The 20,741-nt window shown below is 41.9% G+C and overlaps 1 protein-coding gene across 1 annotated transcript in view; it reads left to right on the plus strand.

Moving 5' to 3' along the window:
* The window catches only part of LOC126095278 (uncharacterized), an 82,989-nt gene that overhangs the window by 60,750 nt on the left and 1,498 nt on the right, over positions 1 to 20,741 (plus strand). Inside the window, exon 2 of the mRNA XM_049910036.1 lies at positions 11,443 to 11,672. Within this exon, the coding sequence (XP_049765993.1) occupies positions 11,443 to 11,672 (230 nt within the window). The remainder of the gene's footprint in view (positions 1 to 11,442; positions 11,673 to 20,741) is intronic.

The raw sequence follows: 20,741 nt of genomic DNA on the forward strand, positions 1-20,741 counted from the left end.
TGCTAGAATTTTGCAAATGCTACAGAAGCAGCTGCAGCAGCAGTAGCAGCAGCAGCAGCAGTAGTAGTATTGAAAGAAAGGAAAGTTGTCACTAAACTATTCAAATAAAAAGAGAGATATGATAGGGATACCCAAACAAAATAATTTGAGGTAGGAAACTGAAGGTCAGAAACTTCTCACTCAGGTAAAAATGAACTGATTGTACAGCATTATTGGCTGGGAGACCCCATCTGCGATTGTTCAGCCACCTGGTGCAAGTATTTCTATTGTGCATCTTTGTGATGAAAATGAGGTGACATGATTAGGATGACACAAACATCTTGTCCCCAATCAAAGAAAATCTTGAACCCGGCCAGGAACCAAGTCCAGGACTTTGCAACCTAGGAGCAGCAATGGTGAGTGCTAGATCATAAGCTACGACCTCACTCAGGTGCAATTTGATCTTGAATGAAGACTAAAGTTGAGAGAAACTCAAACTGCTTTACTGTTCACAACCACCAGGAACAAATAATACTCCATAAAATGAGAAACATAAAAAAATAGTTTCAAAGATGTCAGATGAGTCTGAACACTTTTCACCACTGATAGAATTACAGACATCAGGAACATTGAGGCCAATGTGATGGAAAGAGTGATAACAAACTGTACACCCCCTTAATAAGGCATGCTCTTGGGATGTGTGTGTAACAGTCTCAACCAAGTACCCATCATAGCCACAGGTACCTGTAGGCTAGTCTGTGCCACATCGCACAGACACCTCCAGCATACATTATAGGGCCCATGTGTGCCCCTACTACACATGTTCTAATTTTGTAATATTATAGTACTGTTCTGTAATTAAAGATAATCAGTATTATGTTCTTTTCGCATTATTTCTTATTTCCTATTGCATTATAGTTCAGCTAAACATTCCTTTCATTGGTTTCCTAGGACAATTCAATTTCATTTTGATGCAAGAGGCTTATAACTCAGCCTTATGGCAGGCTGCAGTGCACCGGTATACCAGTTAATGTAAAGGTTTGTGTTATGTATATAAATAAAACCAAAGAGTTACAAGGTACAGAATGAAAGCCTGTGCAGTGTTCAAAATACAGTGAACATAAACTTAATGCTGATATGTATACAGGGCGAACATTAATAAAACCAACAAACTGCAGGGGTGGATTCCTCACTGGAAATGGAAGAAAAGGGTTCTAATGAACATGTGTCCAGAAATGCATCGATGCTACAGTAGATGGTGCTGATGAATGACGGTTCCTCTGACCGCATGCTGTGTGTTCCTTGTGTGATAGACACAGCATACTGTAAGCAGCAAAATGGTTTGCTATTCATGTCGCGATCAAGCTCAGATGGTGTTTGTGTACGGCCAAGCAGATGGAAATGGTCGAGAGACAGCACAGCTATACCAAAACAAGTACCCTCACAGACACCAACAACACCACACAAAATTTTGAACCCTTTTTAGGCGTTTATGTGATCATGGGTCCTATCAGACAGATGAACTTGCAGGGAGATGGCAGATTGTGTGTGCACCAGATTTGGAGGACCAGGTTCTACAGGATATTGAGACAAACCCTAATACAGGCTCCAAGCAAGTGGCCTGCCATCGTGGTGTAAGCCAAAGTTCGATTATGTGAACACACAAATGCCCAAAAAGGGCTTGAAGTGTTGTGTGTGTGGTTGGTGTCTGTGAGGGTACTTGTTTTCGTATAGCTGTGCTGTTTCTCAACCATTTCCATCTGCTTGCCGTACACAAACACAATCTGGGCTTGATCCCAACATGAATACCAGACCATTTTGCTGCTTACAGTATGCTGTCTCAATCACACAGCCCGCATAACATAAGAAACACGTTTCATGTGGTCAGAGGAGCTTTTATTTGTCAATGCCATCTATTGCGGCATTTCTGGACACACGTTTGGAGGACCTCTTTTCCTCTATTTCCAGTCAGGAATCCATCCCTACAGTTTGTCTGTTTTATTAATGTTCACCCTGTGTAAGTGTTCTGTACCAACTGAACTTGGGTGAAAAACTGAAAAGCAATTTGGCATAAATAAAATTATATAAAAAGTGGATAGTTGTTGTATATATTCCAGTAATCTAAAATCATTCCTTCTGGACAGTTCCTTCTATTTCATTGAGAATTCAGCTAAATGGTTGTAGTATGTGTATCTTAACAGATGAATATTTAAATTGTTCAATTTGTGCTACATTTGTAGCAGGAGTAGCGACAATATTGGGAAAAGGATAGATTGCTACTCACCTTAAAGATGATGCTTTGAATTACAGACAGGCATTAACTGAAAGACTGTTACACATTTAGTTTTCAGTCAAAGGGTGTTTCAGAAAAGCACATGGCATGCACGCGCGCACCCACACACACACGCGCACGCGCGCGCGCCCACACACACACACACACACACACACACACACACACACACACACAAAACTACCGTCTCTGGCAGCTTGGAATGGACTGGCCCAATGTAACAGTCTTGTCATTAATGCCTGTCTGCAACTCAGTGTATTATTTTTACCTTGAGTAGCAATCTATCCTTTTCCTAATGTTGTTGATATTTCAGCATGGGGTTTCCACTGTTTAATTTTTATTCAGATTAAGCCAGTGTGATATTTAGCAATTTGCAAATGACAAACATGCAGCCATATACATAAATAATCCAGAATACATACTCTGTGAACCAACTAGTGTGTCATCATTTTAATAGAAATCATGAAAATGATTTATGGTACATGCAACTAAGTATCATTCTAAGTAATCGGATAGAAAACTGAATGCCTTTAGTATGTTCACTGTATTTAAACATGCAGTTTATTTGTAGTTCATAGTACATCGTACAATTATTTCTCTGATTTCTAATTTTTGAACTTCATGAATACAGCATACAAAGGTCTGAAATTGACCTCCAGACACTGAAATGTAATTATTTCCAATCTCTGATCTCACTGACCAAAAGCCAGAGTTAAATAAAATTATATGCACTTGGCAGACTTAACACTGAGCACCGCCATGCTAAGCAAACAAGAGGGATGTTGAGCCTGTGCAAAAGAAATTTGAGTGAGGTACATTATCCCTTTGATAGTAACTATGAAGTGTTTGAACAAATGGATAAGTAGTTTTTTTGACTGGGCAGGGTTGGGGGGACCAAAACAGTGAGGTCATTGGTCCCACAATCTAAGGTGACAGAAACAACAAAAACAGCACAGTCCAGTCAATGGTAAAGGAAAATGGACAAACAAAAAGGCAAATGAATGTCAGGGCAGTAGGAAGAGTAAAGAACAGGAGAGGGGGGGACGGAGGGAGGGCAAGGGCGAGAGCAGGGGGTGCTCCCAAAGGCACTATGCACAGTGTGAGGACCACCGCTGATCCATACTGATCCCCATACTATACCCTGATCATGACACAACAGGGACAACACCAGGGGAAGAAGACACAAGAAAAGGAGCAACAAAATAACACAAAAGACCAGAAAAAATGATCGGAAAAGTTCTGGAAGGAAATTCAGGTAGATAAATCTGGGAGGATAAACCAGTTTCACGGAGAAAATTGAGGACTGATGTAACCATGTAAGGGTCGTCTGCTAACACACCTGGGACTAGAAAGGTGGGAGGGCATATTTAGTGTGAAGCTAAAAGGTGTGAGTACTCCAGCAAAATATGGATCACCATGTGGGGCCCCACAACTACAAGGGGGGGGGGGGGGGGGGGGGGGGGGGGGAAGCAGCTCCTTAGCTCCTTACGGAGTAAAAACCATGGGTCAACATGGTATGGCCAATGGAAGATTCCCACCAGTACACAAGGAGGGAATAACACCATGTGGTACCTTGATTGCATGAAGTTTATTAGACAGGGGGTTGGTCCCCCAAGAGTTGGCCCACAACTGAGCGAAAAGGAATCCGATGTGAAGCTGCAAATCTGCACCCGGAAGAGTCATGGAGGATGGGGTATAGGTGTCTGCCCCCAAAGCCAGATGATCAGCAAGCTCATTACCCAAGATACCCACATGGCCGGGAATCTAAAGGAGGTAAACCAACAAGCAGCATGGTCAAGATCAGCAAGAAGGTCGTGGATGGCAGGGACTTAGGGGAGGTGGGAAAAGCACCAGAAGATAGCCTGAAGGCCATTCATCAAGTCTGTACATAACAAAATTTGTGAGGGGAGGACTGTTTAATAAATCAGAGGGCCTGAGAGATGGCCATCAGTTCAGCAGTAAACATGCAATATGTAGCAAGTAAAAGATGGTGTTCTGCCCCGACAGAGGACATGAAGGGATATCCCACTTGATAGGCAGATTTAGAGTCATTGGTGTAAAAAAACAATAACATCCCAAGACTCCCATAAGAGTGACCAGAATAACAATGGAACACCACAAGAGTAATTGAGGCTTTTGTATCCAGAAGAGATTCCATCTGAATCAGGGGCAGAAGAAGTAACCAATAGGGAGTGCTTGGGAGAGATGTGGGGAACAAGACAAAGAGGGAAAATAGAAATCATAGTGAAGAGAAGCAAGGCAGAGCCCAACTGGTAAACCCATCTGAGGACGGGCAGCATGCAGATGATGTCCCGAAGGATGAGTAGGAAAAGAGCAGATAATGACGGCATAGGAAACCAGGAGCTGGGATCGCTAAACCGAAAGGGGAGGGGGGGGGGGGGGGGAGTGGATCCCAGCAACAACCAGAAGACAATCAACAGGACTAATGTGGAAGGCACCAGTGGCTACACGGGTACCACAATGGTGGACTTGGTCCACGAGAAGCAGTGTGGAAAGGGCAGTTGAGCCATAAGCTTGACAACCATAGTCCAGACAGGGCAGAACTAAGGACTGATAAAGATGGGGATCCATGCATTGAGTTTACAGGGAGATCCAATCTTCAGAAGGCAGATATGGGGCAAGCAAGCAAGCTTGTTATCAAATGAGACCCAAGAAACATAACTGGGTGACAACTAACAGATGTTAGCGTCTATGCAGAAAGCATGTAGGATGGCACGCTGGAGCTGTCGCTCCAAAGAGGCCACTGCGTGGGGACAGAAACCATCCACATACACAGCAGGGATGACCAATGGTGCTACAGAAGCCACTGCGACAAGATGGTGCCATTGAGAAAAAGCCTGCCAAAATGTGGTAACCAATCAAAGCAGATGACTGATGGAGACCGTCCCCCCTGAAAGACACACTGGTGAGGATACAAAAGGTCCCAAGATTCAAGGACGCATCTGAGCTGTTGAGCTACCATGCATTCAAACAATTTGCAGGGGACATTGGTAAGACTGATTGGCCGGTAACTATCAAGGGGTGATAGACCTTTACTGAGCTTAAGGACAGGAACCACAATACTATACCTCCATTGAGAGGAAGAGCCAAATATTGTTAAAAATTTGGAGGAGATATTGTTGTTGTGGTGGTTTGAGGTGTTGAAGCAATTGATTATGGACAGAATTAGGGCCAGTAGCAGAATCGTGGGAAGAGGAAAGGGCCAGAAGAAGTTCCTATGTAGCAAAAGGTTCATTGCAGAATATGACGAGGGGTAAAAAGTAAGTGGGAAGCTTCAGCTCACTATTTCCAGAGGAGGGAGACAGCTGGATAGGAGGCTGACGCCAATGCATCTCAAAATAGGTTGCAAGGTGTTCCAAGAGAACTGATGGATCTGTACAAAGGCCACACAGAAGGGCAAAGCCAGGGATGGAAGACTGCCATTGGCAGTCTTGGAAGGTATGAAACATAGCCCACACCTGTAATGAAGAGACAGAAGAACCTAGTTAGGAGACAAAGCATTTCCAACACAGCCACTTGCTCTGTTTGATTAAGTAATAGGCTTTGCTGTGAAGATGTTTAAAAGTAATAAGACTGATGGAGGGTGGGTGCTGCTTAAGGCATTGCAAGGCCTGATGGAAATCCCAGATGGTGATAGCAGTGGATGTGCTTCACCATGGGACTAGCTGGTGGTGAAAGGGGCCTTTCAGTTGGGGGATGGCAATACTGATATAATTGTATCAGACATGTCATGGATGACTTAATCAATACAACCTGACAAAGAAGGGGGAAACATGACCTGGGCAGTATATAGAGGCCATTAAGCATGATGGAAAGCACAACGAGTTAAACTGGCCTCAGGAAATGGGAGGGGAATAAGAAAACCAATGGAAAGAAGTCACTATCAAAGAGATCATTGTGTAGTAACCAGTTTAATGAAGGGTGAAGGGTAAGGGAAGTGCCATAAGCAGCACTGAAATGGGTAGGGAAATCATCATTAAGACGGCACTGGTTGTGGTCTGCAAGAAACTGGTCTATGAAGAGACTCCCACTAGACAGAAAAGCACTTCTTTACAAAGGGGGATGGGCATTAAAATCCCAAAGAAGGAGGAAGGGAGAGCATAGTTGCTGAAGGAGGGAAGTTAGGGCAGTGGAGGGACATAGAGATTGCAAATCATGACAGCAGAGTCCAAGTGGATGCACGCAACAGCTGCTTCCAGTATGGTATGAAGAGGGGACCCATGTACTAATAAGTCCATACTGAACAATGTGTAGATGCCACCTGTTCCAGCAGAAAGCATGGAACCCATGAAGAGTTGGTGAGTTAGCACCAGTAAAATGATATTCATTGAGAATGAGACAGGCTATGGGGTAAAAAGGAAATAAGGGATTGCAACTCCAGAAGGTGATGGTAGTATCTGTTAAAATTTCATTGAATAAGTACAGAATGGAGATTCAGATGGGAGACAAATTGGCTGAAACCCATCAAACCACCAGGCTACTATCCGTTACCAACAAGGATGGTGTTACATCCATAAACAAGAGGTCTGACTCAGGTTGTGAGGGGAGAGTCAGCAGCTCCGAGGCCACTGGAGGGGATTTATGTTTCTTCTTCTTCTCTTTTGTAGGTCGAGGAGGGCAGGGCCTGGAGAGAGCAGGCTTCAGTGAGATCTGGCTCAGAGAGAGAATGGGCAACTTAGGGGCACACAGACTGTGGGTACGACAGCTGACTTGTGGCAGCAGGCCTCCGGTCTAAGAGATGCTGGGGTATGGGATCCCAGGAGGGGGCACCAGCAGGTGCTGAAGAAGGCAGACACTTGTCTGGCTGGGAAGGGGGAACAACACCCAGAGGGGAGAGAGTTTGGGAGCTACAGAGAAAGGGGAGAGGAGAGTGTGGTGAAACTGGGGCAAGGAGGAGGGAGGAAACAGAAAGGGCATAAGAGAGACAAAATTAGATGCCATAGACACAGGGGGAAGATGGTCATATTTCTGGCAAGTCTCATTGTGGGATAAATGACTCCTATATCTTCCTTTCTTTCTAATCAATCCAATGAGCATGGAAAGTGGTGGACATGACAATTAACACACACGGATGGTGGAACACCAGGAGCTTCCCTCATTCAGTGCATACTGCTGTACAGAGGAAAGATATGTGCCTGAAATGTAAACACCGAAAACACCTCATGGGTGGCAGGATGTATGGCTTCACATAACACCAAAAACACACAATCTTGACCTCATCTGGGAGAATACCCCCTCAAATGCCAGAATAAAGGCACTGCTATCAATGGGATTGTCCTTATGGACTTTCTGAACATGCTGAACAGAAAGAATGCCCTGCCAGTCCAGATTGGCCTGGAGTTCCTCACCAATTTGAAGGATGAAGCCCCCATGAAAAAGTCTCCTGGTACCAATTCAAAGAGTGGTGAGGAGTCATGGGCTCCGGGATATCATCAGGATGGTCGAAGGCAAGAATATAAGATTAAATGATAAGTGTTCTGGTGAGATGTGGGGGAGAATGAGAGATTAAATTAAATAGGAATGATTCTTTGGCAGCTCAAAATGAAAGTAAGTAAGGAATATCAGGATTTCACATCCTGTTTCACTATGGAGTATTTAGATATAGAGCACAAATTTGGGCAAAGTTATGGCAGGAAATGGGGCACTCCTTTTCAAAGCAACCATTCTTATATTCAGATTTAGTGATGTAGAGAAATTATGGAAAACTCAAATCTGAATGACTGGATAAGGATTTAAGCCATGCCCCTCTTAAATGTGAGTTTAGGATCTTAGGCATTTTGCCCCCTTGTTCAGCTAGTAAATAACATTTGTTAAGAGGTTGGAGATAAAGTTGATACAAGATGCAACTCTTGGAGATATTACCCTATTTCCTACAGCTCCTGAGCAACAAAGGTATATCTCAACAATAGCTTCATTTAAGTGATAAGTGGTTTTATGGAAGAGCAAGTTGATCAAAATTAAACTTTGCAGTAAACCTGAAAAGAGAGAATCTGAGAAGCATCCAATGTGACTAGTATGCAGAAGAAATATGTGCCATGACTATATTGATAACAGGGATTTTATGAAATTTCTTTTTGGGACTAGTGACGAGGGTGGAAATATGGGGAGGATTGAGTAGATTATAACAACGTCAAAGTAATAGTGACTAACATCTAGATGTTAACAGTGCAAATTTTACAGCAACAACCACTTAGAGAATGAGTTTGGTGACACGTTCTGTCATGTTATTTTTATCATATCACTCTGCTCCCTCAGATGCTAGTTATCACAGTCAGTTGCAACTTTTTGAATTAATTTAGAGTGTTTATTTTGTTTCATTCTGTAGTGTGTTTATAATGTGTAACACAGTGTCGGAGCATAGCAGTGAAAGTTCACAGAGAAGAGATAAAGCTGTTACTATCCTGAAAAGTGAACTCAATACTGAATGTTAAAAAGATCTGTATGAAAAATTCAGAACAGAACCACAAAACTGTTGCTGCCCACAGCCATGCTGCATACACACACACACACAGATATATATATATATATATATATATATATATATAGTTATAATAGAAGGAAACATTCCACGAAGGAAAAATATACCTAAAAACAAAGATGATGTGACTTACCAAATGAAAGTGCTGGCAGGTCGACAGACACACAAACGAACACAAACATACACACAAAATTCAAGCTTTCGCAACAAACTGTTGCCTCATCAGGAAAGAGGGAAGGAGAGGGAAAGACGAAGGATGTGGGTTTTAAGGGAGAGGGTAAGGAGTCATTCCAGTCCCGGGAGCGGAAAGACTTACCTTAGGGGGAAAAAGGGACGGGTATACACTCGCACACACACACATATCCATCCACACATATACAGACACAAGCAGACATATTTAAAGACAAAGAGTTTGGGCAGAGATGTCAGTCGAGGCAGAAGTGCAGAGGCAAAGATGTTGATGAATGACAGGTGAGGTATGAGTGGCGGAAATTTGACATTAGCGGAGATTGAGGCCTGGTGGATAACGGGAAGAGAGGATATATTGAAGAGCAAGTTCCCATCTCCGGAGTTCGGATAGGTTGGTGTTAGTAGGAAGTATCCAGATAACCCGGACGGTGTAACACTGCGCCAAGATGTGCTGGTCGTGCACCAAGGCATGTTTAGCCACAGGGTGATCCTCATTACCAACAAACACTGTCTGCCTGTGTCCATTCATGCGAATGGACAGTTTGTTGCTGGTCATTCCCACATAGAATGCATCACAGTGTAGGCAGGTCAGTTGGTAGATCACGTGGGTGCTTTCACACGTGGCTCTGCCTTTGATTGTGTACACCTTCCGGGTTACAGGACTGGAGTAGGTGGTGGTGGGAGGGTGCATGGGACAGGTTTTACACCGGGGGCAGTTACAAGGGTAGGAGCCAGAGGGTAGGGAAGGTGGTTTGGGGATTTCATAGGGATGAACTAAGAGGTTACGAAGGTTAGGTGGACGGCGGAAAGACACTCTTGGTGGAGTGGGGAGGATTTCATGAAGGATGGATCTCATTTCAGGGCAGGATTTGAGGAAGTCGTATCCCTGCTGGAGAGCCCCATTCAGAATCTGATCCAGTCCCGGACTGGATCAGATTCTGAATGGGGCTCTCCAGCAGGGATACGACTTCCTCAAATCCTGCCCTGAAATGAGATCCATCCTTCATGAAATCCTCCCCACTCCACCAAGAGTGTCTTTCCGCCGTCCACCTAACCTTCGTAACCTCTTAGTTCATCCCTATGAAATCCCCAAACCACCTTCCCTACCCTCTGGCTCCTACCCTTGTAACCGCCCCCGGTGTAAAACCTGTCCCATGCACCCTCCCACCACCACCTACTCCAGTCCTGTAACCCGGAAGGTGTACACAATCAAAGGCAGAGCCACGTGTGAAAGCACCCATGTGATCTACCAACTGACCTGCCTACACTGTGATGCATTCTATGTGGGAATGACCAGCAACAAACTGTCCATTCGCATGAATGGACACAGGCAGACAGTGTTTGTTGGTAATGAGGATCACCCTGTGGCTAAACATGCCTTGGTGCACGACCAGCACATCTTGGCGCAGTGTTACACCGTCCGGGTTATCTGGATACTTCCTACTAACACCAACCTATCCGAACTCCGGAGATGGGAACTTGCTCTTCAATATATCCTCTCTTCCCGTTATCCACCAGGCCTCAATCTCCGCTAATGTCAAATTTCCGCCACTCATACCTCACCTGTCATTCATCAACATCTTTGCCTCTGCACTTCTGCCTCGACTGACATCTCTGCCCAAACTCTTTGTCTTTAAATATGTCTGCTTGTGTCTGTATATGTGTGGATGGATATGTGTGTGTGTGCGAGTGTATACCCGTCCCTTTTTCCCCCTAAGGTAAGTCTTTCCGCTCCCGGGACTGGAATGACTCCTTACCCTCTCCCTTAAAACCCACATCCTTCGTCTTTCCCTCTCCTTCCCTCTTTCCTGATGAGGCAACAGTTTGTTGCGAAAGCTTGAATTTTGTGTGTATGTTTGTGTTCGTTTGTGTGTCTGTCGACCTGCCAGCACTTTCATTTGGTAAGTCACATCATCTTTGTTTTTAGGTATATATATATATATATATATATATATATATATATATATATATATATATATATATATATATATATATATATATATATAAAAAATAGAAAACTGACACCATTCCCCCCTTCCATTCTGTAATTCGTCATGTGTCAACCTCTTTGTTAATTTCACCCACCTGTAGAAAGCAAGACCTACAATAAAGAAAAGGGAAGAATTTGGCAGAATTGATGTCAGCACATGAGTGTTTTTCACAAAAGCAAAATATATAACTTGATTTGTAGTGCATCTTCTAAATGACTGTGGTTTAATTAAAATAATTTGCTGATTGATAACTAAACATGGAGGAGCAGTGTTACTAGATATGATGTATATGTGCTCATAAATATACAGGTAGATACACAGCAAATAAAAGCCTGAACACTGCACTAATAATTGTGGTATAATGATAACTTGCAGATGTCAGTTGAATAACTAATATGTCAATCAGAAAGGTATTTTGGTGAGCTATATGATACGTTCAGTAAATAGTTGCAAAATACGTTTTAGTATAAAGTGAAAATCTTTGTCATTTTCAGAACGGAGCTATGGCCTGCACTTCTGGAGCCTTTCACTCTCTGTCTTACTCATTGTGGTTGTCACAATAATATTAATCACAGTGTACCTTGCTGATGGAAAGGCAGCAGTTCTGCTTGGAGTATTTATTCCCCTTCTTGTTGTTACTGGTGTTGTCATTGCATTGCTCTGGCGGCGACAAAGGCAAACTGTCATTGTCCGGCAGAGGAGCGGGCCACAGGAAGTAACTACGGTAAGACACCACCTGTTCACAACTGTTCTGTGCAATAAACAGCTGTAGTATGACAAATACAACTACTGTAATTACAAATATTCATAGGTCTAAATTAGTTAAAATTTAAAAGGCATGGATGCTGTTCATGGATAAAGCATTTCAAGGTAATGTAAGCTGTCTGTCTGTCTGTTCACTTTTAGTGAATATTACCTTCCACTTCTAAATTTCATCAATATTATGAGAAGTAGCCTAAAAGTTTTAATTATCAGCTCACAAAATACATTGTGGTGTAGAAGTTTTGATGTGTACCACAACCGCAGACATCTACGTGTAAATAAACGAAAAATTAATTTTGCAACTTTTTTTTCAACGTATCTCTCGTAATACTGCAACTGTACTTTGAGCACTAAAACACTATAATCTGGCAGATCAAATACTTACAGAATTAATCTGGTGTTCAGAATACACTCAACTCAAAAAATAATGTACCATATAATTGAACACTAGCTTCTTAACAATTTTGTCAGCCTGAAGTGTACCCAGTGACTGACTAGCGGTCTTTGAAATTCGTACCATTAGTCATTTTACAATTCCAGATATTTTATTCATGGAACAGAACATCTCAAAACAACATTCTTAAATAGTTCTTTAAAGACCTTTTGGACACAGGTCTCCAGAAGCCCGAAACCACAGTATGATGCACAGTGTTCAGTGTACTTGTTAACCGCCCTATTAGTTCCTCGCTGTCACCTCTCACATGCTCAGGAGTCTCTGAAACATATAAACTCTGCAAGCATCAGCTTTCTAAAAGACTAACAACATTTTTTTAATGATTTGATTTGTCATTAATACATAAATATTACTGTGCCACATCAAGCCACACCCAATTATATACAGCTATGACATCATAGGTTCTGGTCTTTGTGTTGTATTTCTCACGTATGATTTTGTACAATAAGAGATGTCACAAACATCATGATAATTAAAAAATATCTCTGACCAACATGAGCATGGAGCTAACAGAAATGTTTTAAGTATACAAAATGGATATAGAAATTGCAAATATTTTACCTCAATTGAGAATACACTATTAGTTGTTATAGAAGACTGAGCATTAAATTTATTTATATGCTTGATGAGTTTCAAGCTCTCATCTGCTGATATTGTAGGCAGAATTACAGTGTAGTAAGAAATACTGACTGAAGTGGCACAGTAGTTTAGGATGCAGGACTCATAGAGGTGGTAACATAAAATCCATCATCTAAATAATCAACATATATCTAGTTGGTATGCTCAACACCATAGCCAGATACGGCAAGAATTATCCATGGAATATAAAAACAATGAACAAAAGTTAATTTTCCAATTCATTTCATGGTGAATAAGTAGAAATAAGAATTAGGTGCATCATTGTCAGATCTGAAAATAATTCCTTGTGCTATTCCAATTTCATGTTTGTAGATATTTTGTTTGTTTAACTGCACTATCACATTACTTGGCAGAAAATGATTAATGTGTGTTTTAACTGTTCTTTTGTGTGTTCAAATAAAAGCAGCTGGAATTTTTCTTACAGCAGCTTCCCTCATTTGAAAATATCTGTATTGATGTTGCAGTCATCAGTCCACAGATGAGTTTGATGCAGTTCTATCCTGTGCAAGCCTCTTCATCTCTGAGGATATTAGTGTTTAACGTCCCGTCGACAACGAAGTCATTAGAGACGGAGCGCAAGCTCAGGTGAGGGAAGGATGGGGAAGGAAATCGGCCGTGCCCTTTCAAAGGAACCATCCCGGCATTTGCCTGAAGCGATTTAGGGAAATCACGGAAAACCTAAATCAGGATGGCCGGAGACGGGATTGAACCGTCGTCCTCCCGAATGCGAGTCCAGTGTGCTAACCACTGCGCCACCTCGCTCGGTGCTCTTCATCTCTGAATAACTACTGTAACCTACATGATTCTGAATCTGCTTACTGTATTCATCTGCTTACTGTATTCATCTACGATTGTTACCCTCCGCTCTTCCCTCCAGTACAAAATTGGTAATCCCTTGATGCCTGAGAATGAGTCCTGCCAACCGATCACGTCTTCTAGCCAAGTTGTGCCACAAATTCCTCTCCTCCCCAATTCTATTCAGTACCTCCTCATTAGATACATGATCTACCCATCTAATTTTCAGCATTATTCTGTAGCACCACATTTCAAAAGCTTCTATTCTCTTCTTGTCTAAACTGTTTATCATCCATCTTTCACTTCCATACATGGTTACACTCCATACAAATACTTTCAGAAAAGATTTCTTGACAGTCATCTATACTTGATGTTAACAAATTTCTCTTCCTCAGAAACACTTTCCTTGCCATAGCCAGTCTACATTTTATATCCTCTCTACTGTGACCATCATCAGTTATTTTGCTCCCCAAATAACAAAACTCGTTTACTACTTTAAGTGTCACATTTCCTAATCTAATACCCTCAGCATCACCTGATTTAATCTGACTACATTCCATTATCCTAATTTTGCTTTTGCTGATTTTCATCTTATATCCTCCTTTCAAGACATTGTCCATTCTGTTCAGCTGCTCTTCCAGGTGCTTTGCTGTCTCTGACAGAATTACAATGTCGTTGGCAAACCTCAAAGTTTTTATTTCTTCTCCATGGATTTTAATTCCTACTCCAAAATTTTCTTTTGTTTCCTTCACTGGTTGCTCAATATATAGATGGAATATCAGGGATAGGCTACAACCCTGTCTCACTCCCTTCTCAATCACTACTTCCCTTTCACACCCCTTGACTCTTATGACTGCCATCTGGTTTCTGTACAAACTGTAAATAGCCTTTTGCGCCCTGTATTTTACCCCTGCCACCTCCGTAATTTGAAAGAGAGTATTCCAGTCAACACTGCCAAAAGCTTTCTCTAAGTCTACAAATGCTAGAAATGTAGGTTTGTGTTTCCTTAACCTATCTTGTACGATAAGTCATAGGTTCAGTGTTGCCTTGTTTGTTCCAACATTTCTACGGAATCCAAACTTCCTTGAGGTTGGCTTTTACCAGTTTTCCATTTGTCCGTAAGGAATTCATGTTAGTACTTTGCAACTGTGACTTATTAAACTGATAGTTTGTTAATTTTCATGTCTGTCAACACCTGCTTTCTTTGTGATTGTTATTATTATATTGTTCTTGAAGACTGAGGGTGTTTCACCTGTCTCATACATCTTGCTCACCATATGGAAGAGTTTTGTCATGGCTGGCTCTCCCAAGGCTATCAGTAGTTCTAATGGAATGTTGTCTACTCCCAGGGCCTTGTTTTGACTTAGGTCTTTTAGTGCTCTGTCAAATTATTCATGCAGTGTCATATCTCCCATTTCATCTTCATCTACGTCCTCTTCCATTTCCATAATATTGCCCTCAAGTACATCACCCTTGTACAGACCCTCTATATACTCCTTCCACCTTTCTGCTTTCCCTTCTTTGCTTAGAATGGGTTTTCCACCTCAGCTCTCGATATTCATGCAGGTGATTTTCTTTTTTTTCGAAGGTCTCTTTAATTTTCTTGTAGGCAGTATCTGTCTTACCCCTAGTGATACATGCTTCTACATCCTCACATTTGTCCTCCAGCTATCCCGATTAGCCATTTTGCACTTTCTGTCAATCTCATTTTTTAGTTTTTGTTTTCCTTTTCACCTGCTTCATTTACTGCATTCTTATATTTTCTCCTTTCATCAATTAAATTCAATATCTCTTCTGTTACCCAAGGATTTCTACTAGCCCTTGTCTTTTTACCTACTTGATCTTCTGCTGCCTTTACTATTTCATCATTCAAAGCTACCCATTCTTCTTCTTCTGTATGTCTTTGCGCTGTTCTTGTCTATCATTCCCTATACTCTCTCTGAAACTCTCTACAACCTCTGGTTCTTTCAGTTTATCCAGGTCTCATTTCTTTAAATTTCTAACATTTTGCAATGTCTTCAGTTTTAATCTACAGCTCATAACCAATAAATTGTGGTCAGAGTCCACATCTGCCCCTGGAAATGTTTTACAATTTAAAACCAGGTTCCTAAATCTCTGTCTTACCATTATATAATCTACCTGAAACCTTCCGATATCTCCAGGTCTCTTCCATGTATACAACCTTCTTTCATGATTCTTAAACCAAGTGTTAGCTATGATTAAGTTATAGGGCTTCGCCTTTCATTCCTTACCCCCGGTCCATATTCACCTACTTCCGTTCACTCCCTTCCTTTTCCCCTACAATCACATTCAAGTCCCCCTTGACTACTAAATTTTCATCTCCCTTAATTATCTGAATGATTTCTTTTATCACATAATAGATTTCTTCAATCTATTTCATCATCTGCAGAGCTAGTTGGCATATAAACTTGTACTACTGTGGTAGTAGTGGGCTTTGTGTCTATCTTGGCTACAATAATGCATTCACTATGCAGCTCATAGTAGCTTATCCACATTCCTATTTTTTTATTCATTATTAAATCCACTCCTGTATTACCATTATTTGATTTTGTATTTATAACCCCACATTGACCTGACCAGAAGTCTTGTTCCTCTGCCACTGAACTTCACTAATTCCCACTATATCCATTTCCCTTTTTATATTTTCTAACCTACCTGCCTGATTAAGGGATCTGACATTCCACGCTCCAATCTGTAGAACACCAGTTTTGTTCCTCCTGATAATAAACATCCTCCTGAGTAGTCCCCGCCTGGAGATCCAAATGGGGGATTATTTTACCTCCAGAATATTTTACCCAAGAGGACACCATCATCATTTAACCATACAGTAAAGTTGCATGCCCTCGGGAAACACTACAGCTGCAGTTTCCCCTTGCTTTCAGCCATTCACAATACCAGCACAGCAAGGCTGTTTTGGTTGATGTTACAAGGCCAGATCAGTCAATAATCCAGGCTGTTGCCCCTGCAGCTACTGAAAAGTTTGCAAACCCTCTTCAGGGACCACATGTTTGTCTGGCCTCTCAACAGATACCCCTATCTGTATCGCTGAGGCACACAAGCCTCCCCTCCAATGGCAAGGTCCATGGTTCGTGGGGAATCTGTACCTCTTTTTTTTAAAAAAAAAGAGGTAATATTACTAAAATAAGACAGCGATTACATAAATTTCTGTTTTTCTGTTCTTAAATAACTGTGCATATCTTTTTCTGCAACCAATTCCAACCAAAGTTCAAAGCTATGAAAAGCACCCATTTTATTCAGTTTCCTGCACCTTGTTCTGTGCCTTGCAGAAACAAATATTTCCTACCTCCCCTGCCTGCCCTCCTACAGTTTACTTTTCCAGCTCCCGACATCTTCACATACTTTTCCTTTTTTTCCCTATTCCTGAACATAACCTTTATATAAGCTGCATGTCTCTATTTCAAACATACTATGAACAAATGCTCCACTCACACCTGCTACGTAACACCAGACTTAGGTATCTGACTTACCTGAGCACTTTTTTTCCCCACACCAATGTTTAATACAAGTTTATTTTCCACTTCCACTCTCTCCCATTATGTTACAATAAGCGCTACACTGATGAGCCAAAACATTATGACCATTGACCACCACGAGGCTGAGTGCCTCCTGGTGATGTTGCAGGCATGTGAGGTAGTAAGGAAAGAATGTAAGAGACGAATGGGCAGTCATTACAGTGAAGATACGGGTAGCAAATGTGGAAATCCACTGATTTAAGCAGTTTTGGCAAAGGGCACATTGTTGTGGTGCTACAGCTGGAAATGAGAATCTCTGAAATTGTGAAGTCGGTCACCTGTTAGCTTACTACTGTTGTCAGCAACTATGGAAAGTGGTTGAAGAATGGTGAAGTAATGAGTAGGTCATATGGCATTGAAAAATCATGTCTCATCACAAAACAGAGGTCAGAGGATCCCCCACTGTGTAATCTATGATAGGCAACGATTTGTGGCAGATCTGATGACAGAGTACAACGTTGGTGCAAGCGCAAGTGTTTCAGAGCACACCATTCAAAGGCCATTGTTGAAGATGCAGCCCCACGTCACATGACCCTTACATGTTTCTGTGTTAACCCAGCTACATCATCAGTTATGACTGCAGTGGCCAGAAGATCACAGAGTTTCCACTGTAGATCAATAGAAATGTGTCACCTGTCAAATGAATCACATGTTTTGTTTCACTAGGTCAATGGTTGGGTCCTTACATGCCATCATCCAGGTGAGTGGCTGTGTGAAACGTGCACAGCACCATAGATGCAGGCCGGTGATGGTAGAATTATGCTATGGGGTACATTGAGTTGGGTATTGATGGAATCTGTGGTGCTCGTCGAAGACATCATGTCAGCTGTGAACTACTTGAACAGTATTGCGGACCACCTGCATCACTTCATGCTTGAAGTCTCACCCTGTACCAATGACATCTTACGGCATGATAACTGTCTATGTCACATGGTCTGAATTGTGTTACAGTGATTTGAGAGGTATTATAGTGAACTCACATTGATGTCTTGGCCAGCAAATGTGCCTGATCTGTACCCACTGGGACACATATCGGGCATCAGCTGCATGACCGTAAATCACCATCCTGTAATTTGCAGGAATTGCTTGACATGAGCTTAGACATCTGGTGCCGCATATTTTTGGAATTGTGTCAAGGACTTGTAGAGTCCATGCCAAGCATAATCTCTGTTGTACTGTATCTGAAAAGTGGAACAACACACTATCACACAGGTAACGTTTTGGCTCACTGGTGTATTATTTTTGCTACTCTTCTTACTATGGACCCTTGCACCTTCCACCTTCCACCTGTACCATTATAGGAAAATTTCCCTACTCCTAACCAAAAGTCACTCTCAAACAATGTTCTATGTTGCTATCTAGTACGCCATGGGTTAAAAAGAATTTTAGGAACAATAGTTCTAGATAAGGACTGAAAAAGCCAGAGCTCAAATACTTAACTGTAATGAATCCCACAGACAGTCATGATCCCTATTTGCTCCTTCCCTGCAACCAACGGCAAACAACTGCTGTAAAGATATTTGGAGAAACTCAAGGATATTCCTGAAAAATGAGATTTTTTCCTCTTTAACTAACTAGCCAATTGGCTGCCTCCCTTGCAAGCCATCTTAATTGTCTTCTCAGAATTAGAATTGAAAATATCTTATGAAGAAACATTTGTGTGATGGCAACGAAATACATGGGCCCTGGAACATTTGAGCTTGTGCAGTGCAATTTGGTGACTGTAATGCGGAGAAGTGGACCAGGAGTGGTGCAGGATAGAGGAAGTGGAGACTGTTGGATAGAGGTTGTGGGTGCAGTGGGTTAGTGGAGATTGAGGGCAGGAGGATTTTCGGAACAAAGGTTGTGCTGCAAGGATAACTTCCAGCTATGTAGTTCAGAAAAGTTGGTGCTGGGGGAGGAGGATCCAGATGCAAGGGCTGTGAAGCAGACATTGAACTCGATCACGTTGTGCTTAGCAGCATGTTCCATCACTAGGTGGTCAACTCTGCTCTTGGCCACAATTTGGCAGTGGCCATTCATTTTGGTAGACAGCTGGCTGCTTTCGCAGGTGTACATACCTCTGATAGGATAGAACAGGGCAGAATAGACATGTGACAGCACTAGAGTAGGGTGTGATGGGAGGGTGAATCAGACAGGTTTCACACCTGTGACTTCCACAGGAATACGACCACAGTGGCATTGAGTTGGGAGTGGGAGTGGCATAGGGATGGACCAGGATGTTGTTTAGGTTGGATTGGCAGCAGAATACCACCTTAGGAGAGGTGGGAAGGATTATGGTTAGGATGTCTTCCAGGTTCAATGATCATGATCATAAAGCACTGCACAAGCTTGCCACCTCTGGTGCCTGCTGTGTGTCACATTCCTTGCCTTTGTACTTGCTGCCTCCCTTCCCCCCCCCCCCCTCCCCTCCCCCCCGACACACACACCTGCTGCCTCCCTTCAGGCCATCCACCACCACCCCTCCCTCCTGCTCCCTGTCTCTTTTCTCTGCTTACTCTGATCTATCTCCTTTACTACTATTGTTTACTTTTCGTCAGAACTTTCTTTACCATATTTATGGTGAATTGTGACAGTCACAATCATTGTTTATTTTGAGAACATGTAGCAGTGCTAGAGCTCATATGAATGAGATTTATTGATCCCTTGTATCTGTATTTTGCTTCTTTTAAAAGTGTCATAGTTTAAGAATTACCATTACCTTTAGTGTCACATGAGGGTAGTCATAAAGTTTTAATTGTCACTTCAAAAAAATAAAGTATATAATTAATATTTTGGTTATTTGCATGTATATATCTGCAGTCTTGCTACACATTAAAATCCCCATGCTGTAGCACATTGGTAGAGTAGCCAAAACAAAATAGTGCAGCACATTGATAATGAGGATTATTGTGGGACAGTTCTTATCCTGAAATTGAAGGTGACTAACACTGCAGCAGTTGATGCTGAGATGGTGGAAGTGTACAGCAGAAATGAATCATCATATGACATAGTGGTTGGGTGGTGCATATACTTTTAGTGAGCTCAAACGAGTCTGAAAGATGAAGAATAAAATGGTACTCTATATCTTGGTCAAAAACTGGTAATCACAGCAGAAATGGTGGCCCTGATGCTCGAAAATCACTTTATCACAATCAAGGTGATAATGGAAAAAGTGGAAATGAGTCATGGATCAGTTTTCGACATCTCGCACAGTGTGCTGAATATGACACAGGTTGCTGCTCGCTGGGTTCCACAACTGCTTGCTGACACCCACTCAAAAACCCTTCCGAACAGAGATGGCACTGGAAATATTGAATCTGTGTCAGGCCAATCCAGATGACTTCCTCAGTTGTTTATTAACCTTATATGATGCTTGGTGTATCACTGAGAGTCCGAGATGAAAGAACAAAGCAAGTAAAGGAAATATGTAGATTCAGCTTTACCTAGAAAAAAAAATACATAGCTGTCATCATGCAAGGTAATACAGAGTGACTTTTGGTAATCTGTCAAGACAAAGCATTACAGGAATTTGTTCCATGGTTTTTTTTTTTTTTTTTGTTCCACATAATCATCCCACTTCATTCTGCACAGGATACAGTTACACACA

Source organism: Schistocerca cancellata, chromosome 8, assembly GCF_023864275.1.
Source record: "Schistocerca cancellata isolate TAMUIC-IGC-003103 chromosome 8, iqSchCanc2.1, whole genome shotgun sequence".
Taxonomy (NCBI): domain Eukaryota; kingdom Metazoa; phylum Arthropoda; class Insecta; order Orthoptera; family Acrididae; genus Schistocerca; species Schistocerca cancellata.